The sequence below is a fragment of the Macrosteles quadrilineatus genome, unplaced genomic scaffold (genome assembly GCF_028750875.1).
Source record: "Macrosteles quadrilineatus isolate MER2022 unplaced genomic scaffold, UCM_ALF_1.0 Scaffold_2__2_contigs__length_208266976, whole genome shotgun sequence".
Taxonomy (NCBI): Eukaryota; Metazoa; Arthropoda; class Insecta; order Hemiptera; family Cicadellidae; genus Macrosteles; species Macrosteles quadrilineatus.
The window spans coordinates 186,916,590-186,921,218 of record NW_026542595.1 but is presented as its reverse complement, the minus strand read 5'-3'; the positions used below and the strand labels follow the sequence as shown (position 1 = coordinate 186,921,218).

At 31.5% G+C, this 4,629-nt stretch overlaps 1 protein-coding gene across 1 annotated transcript; it reads right to left on the bottom strand.

The window, feature by feature from the left end:
- Positions 1-483: 483 nt before the first annotated feature.
- On the bottom strand, positions 484-3,775 carry LOC128984505 (peptidoglycan recognition protein 1-like). The gene is made up of 4 exons (XM_054403834.1): positions 3,710-3,775; positions 1,835-2,104; positions 1,216-1,343; positions 484-730 (listed from the first exon to the last, which is right to left on the bottom strand). Exons 2-4 carry the CDS (start codon positions 2,071-2,073, stop codon positions 585-587), a joined length of 513 nt encoding a protein of 170 aa, XP_054259809.1. The 5' UTR covers positions 2,074-2,104; positions 3,710-3,775; the 3' UTR covers positions 484-584.
- Positions 3,776-4,629: the final 854 nt, after the last annotated feature.

Here is a 4,629-nt window from a genome sequence, read left to right as displayed (position 1 = left end):
TTCATCCCTATACTCATCCCTAAAACTTGTAAACAAAACTTGCAAAGTAAACTAATTCTATATGACTACATATACTTAAGCGCGGTCATGGACTTATATTTGGGGGGGGGCGGGGGTATGGAATACCCCCCCCCCAGCAAAGAGGGAGGTGGCGGGAAAATGTTAAAATTAAGTGTTTTAATGAACGATTTGAAGCTGTTTTGAGACAAACAAAATTAAATTGACCTAAACAATTTAGTGTACAAGCTTTCCAGTTTATTTCAAGAAATTTTTAAAATAAACATGAATGCAGTTTTTGAACGATTGAGTATCATATGCACTATATTGCACTTACTATATTGCCAATGCAAAGTTTTAAGTGAACAACTAACATGCTAAATGAAAACAACACAATGATATAAGTCGATGAATAGGGATGGACATTTAGACACATTTTATTCGATTAGACAAACACTTATTTATATAAAATTATAAAAAATCCCGACACATTAAAGATATATCCTACTCTAACGAAATATATTTAGGAATAAAGTATAGTGTACAGTATACTCATGCAACAAATTTCCTTTCCTAAAAAATGAAATTTAACGCGTCTGATCTTCGAAGTAACAATAGTCTCTGAAATCATTCAGCGTTTCCACTCTTGGGAATTCCTTTATAAGCTTTAGATCTATACCAAGTAATACTAAGTTTGCAGCAACTTCAAACATCTCGTTAGTAGGTGAACTATCTGAAACAACAAACACTTTGTAATAAACTTAAACTAAAGAAGCAAAAGAGGAATTGGTGAATTTAAAGTAGCAATATTTCTGTAGTTGATTTGAAGTGATTGGAAATTAGCTTTATTAAAATTTACCCAAACTAATAGCAACATGACAATTTGGCAACAGAAAATGATAAAATGAGAATACCTATTATTATTAAAACTTCCATTACTTTTATAACATTTATGTTGTTTATTTTTTGCCAATATTTCTTACATTGCTATATATCTAGTGGAAGTAAAACAAAAACTATATAAACAATTCCGTACCTTTATTTAATTCAGTGGCCACATATGAAACATATTTATTAACATTTTACAAGACAAATTATCTAATCAATGTTATACTAGGTATTTTATTTTAGAGTCTTCCTAGCTACATGTAAGTAACCCACCCCAAATTCTCCGGTAAACCTAGATGTAATTTCACAAACTCCTCTGGCGGAACTTACTTGAGAATTGTCCCATGAAAGTAATATCCAAGCATTTCCTCCTTAACTCTTTATAGCTGCGATGTTTTTCTACCTCCAAATACCACCCTCTGCCCTCGTACACCCGTCCATCTTTGCCGATCAGGAAACTGGGACAGGTTAAACTCATCAGAAACACCATATCAACAAGTCGTCACTAGTCTGCATTTAGTTTAGAATGTATAATACAAGCTTAAAATCAAATTTGAATTTTAAAATCTCTTTATATGAAGTGATAAGGTATTCTTTACAACCTCCGGTCATGCTTTATGCTACTTTTAAATTAATTTATTTTGTATTACTAAGTTGTAAAATCGTAACTCTTGGGACATGTCAATTGGCCATGAGCTATTAATTCCCTAAACATGTAGACTGATAAAAAACAGACTCTTTGATGGAATGAAATTGTCAGAAAATTTCTTTCAACACGTAAACATCTCGTATACTATTATTTACCTAAATGACTCATATTGTTACTGTAACGAAGTCATTCAAAATTAATTCAATTTCCTACTATATGTCATCAGAAGCATACTGAGTTCAATTACTGCGAAATCATCAGAAGTTTATGGAAAACTATATTAATAGAATAAGTTATTACTTGTAGGGTAGATCTGGGTACTCTTCATTCATCAAGTCTATCTGGAAGGTTTTCAAATCTTTAGAGCAGCTTTCCAAACTCAAGCAGTTGTTCTCTTCAGTTTTAGTGAACGAATATCTAATGTATTTGACTGGTGTCTTTAACAGTTTCAGGGTTTTAGTTGGGGGGAGAGCACCCCACTCTTCTCTCGTGACTATTTCGACATTAATTTCAATTTTCTTATTTTTGGGTTTTCCCATTCCCCTTCAAGGAGCAGCATTTACACTGAACCTGCGAATGTGTGTTATATATAGCTATAGGTACATTTTGAAAGAACATATTACAGAAGATTGTATCATAAACGTAATTATAAAAACAATTGGAAATAAATAATATAGATGCAAGCTAAAAAAGGTAAATTACCATCTACATGATAAGAAGCATTTTTAATAAAGTGTTGTACAATTTTTCAACATGAAATTATTAAAAAAATATTACTATTTGGGTGAATCGTAAGTACAAGAACAAGAATAAAACATAACTAAGACTTAGGTATGTAAGAAAAAGTCAAGTAGGTTGCCATACATTTCTTTCATGGCCCAATACAAATTTAAACACTCTTGCTTATGAGTAGAGCTACAGCCCTGTCGAGTTCATAACTCAAAAAGAAAGCATAAAACAAAATTCAAGGGTGTTTCATTGTCAACAAAATTAATTTCTTCTAGCGTACAAATTTGATTATTTCGATAGCCATACAATATCAAATGGGTCTTTGACTATGCTCATTTATTGGAAAAATTCATGTAAATAATATTTAGTGGCAACATTTAGTTTCCATTTTAGTATAAAAATGAAACTATTGGCTTCACCTAAAACCAACTACTGACTAACTATTGACTAAACTATTGACTATTGACCTTTTACAAATCTGATAATTCCTATCTCCTAGGTAATTCTTATATACAGGGTGTCCCGGAACTCTCAACCAATATTTTAGGGCATTGTTCCTGGGTAGTTAACATACCTAAATATCATATTTAAATTGTCCGGAAGTCCTTAGTTACTCACTCAGCCACCATTTTGTTTTTTTAAGTTATTAATTTTTTTTTTAGGAATGGTTAAACCTAGACAAATCTACCAAAAAATTATGACGATTTTTAAAATTCATAAAACAAAATGGCGGCCATTTTAAATTTTGTTTCTTAAATAACTCGAAAACCGTTGATTTTACAAACATTTTACAGAACTAACTTTTTTAAGGCAATTTTATTACAAATCGATTGACACCTTAATGTTGAAGATTAGACAATTAACTGAGATATGGTAGTTTTAGTGATACGTGACCGCTTTCAGCATGCGCTGCAACTAACCTTCAGCGGTTACGTATCACTAAAACTACCATATCTCAGTTAATACTTGTCCAATCTTCAAAATTAAGGTGTCAATCGATTTAAAATAAAATTGCCTTAAAAAAGTTAGTTCTGTAAAATGTTTGTAAAATCAACGGTTTTCGAGTTATTTAAGAAACAAAATTTAAAATGGCCGCCATTTTGTTTTATGAATTTTAAAAATCGTCATAATGTTTTGGTAGATTTGTCTAGGTTTAACCATTCCTTAAAAAAAATTAATAACTTAAAAAAACAAAATGGCGGCTGTGTGAGTAACTAAGGACTTCCGGACAATTTAAATGTGATATTTAGGTATGTTTTTTACCCAGGAGCAATACCCTAAAATATTAGTAGAGAGTTCCGGAACAACCTGTATATTTTGTTTATAGGGCACACGTCATATTAGGCTGAACACTACTAATGATCGTTGCGTGTCACCGAACTATCTTAGTTTGTCAAGTCTACAGTTAGGATGTAGTTCCTTTATAGTAACTATATAAATACTTACATTTTCACGTGGTTTCACCCCATAGTGTAAATATTTTTTGGAATTAGAATGCTATTTTAACCTTGCATAGCTTTTCAAAAATGATAAGGCAGACATATCACTCGATGTAAGTAATGTGAACGAAGTTATGAAACAATTGAAGATTGTATTGATAAGCCGATTAACTTTTAGTTAAAGTGAAATATTTTATATTCATGGTAAAGTTGAAGGGTACAGCTATTTTGGTGCCGTCGATGAAATAATGTGAGTAAAACTAATTTTATTAAAAGTTTTTGGTTTTTAGTGCTCTGTAGGTTTGGCGTTTTTAGGTCGAGTAAATTGCGTACTTTTAAACACAGTAATTATCAACATTAGGTCCAGTTTACTATTAAATTCAATATTTTAAATAGAATTTAGTTATGTAGAACACAAAAAAAATCCGTTAGTGTCTTAAATAGTTTTATAATTAAGATATGAGCTCCAATAAGTTTAAACGATTGAAAGAAAAGGGGATATTACATAGAACAATTGATGCAAAACGCACTTGACTTATTAAAAAACCCACTAATTGTGAAAAAAACAAGTCTCCGTTGATTGAAACAAAAGATCGCCCTTCTTGGAGTGACAGGTGCTAGTTAGTGCGCTCTTCGCCAACTCAAATTCGTCAAGAAAATCTCTGTCATCCCTGCTGGGGTGCGGTGACATCTGCAGAAGACGATCCTCTCTAATTGTCCTGGATAAAGTTACTTCTGGGGTTTGTGGTAAATAATTACTTTTATAAAATATCAGTCAGACAAACATCAAAGAAGATTATGTCTACTCCGTATTAGATTTTAATTTAAATGTTCCAAGTCATGCTTTGGTTTATAGTTATCGGATTTTTAAAGTTTTTCTGTGTATACTTGCCATGTTTTGATTCTTACAGATTTCGTAAAAGATAC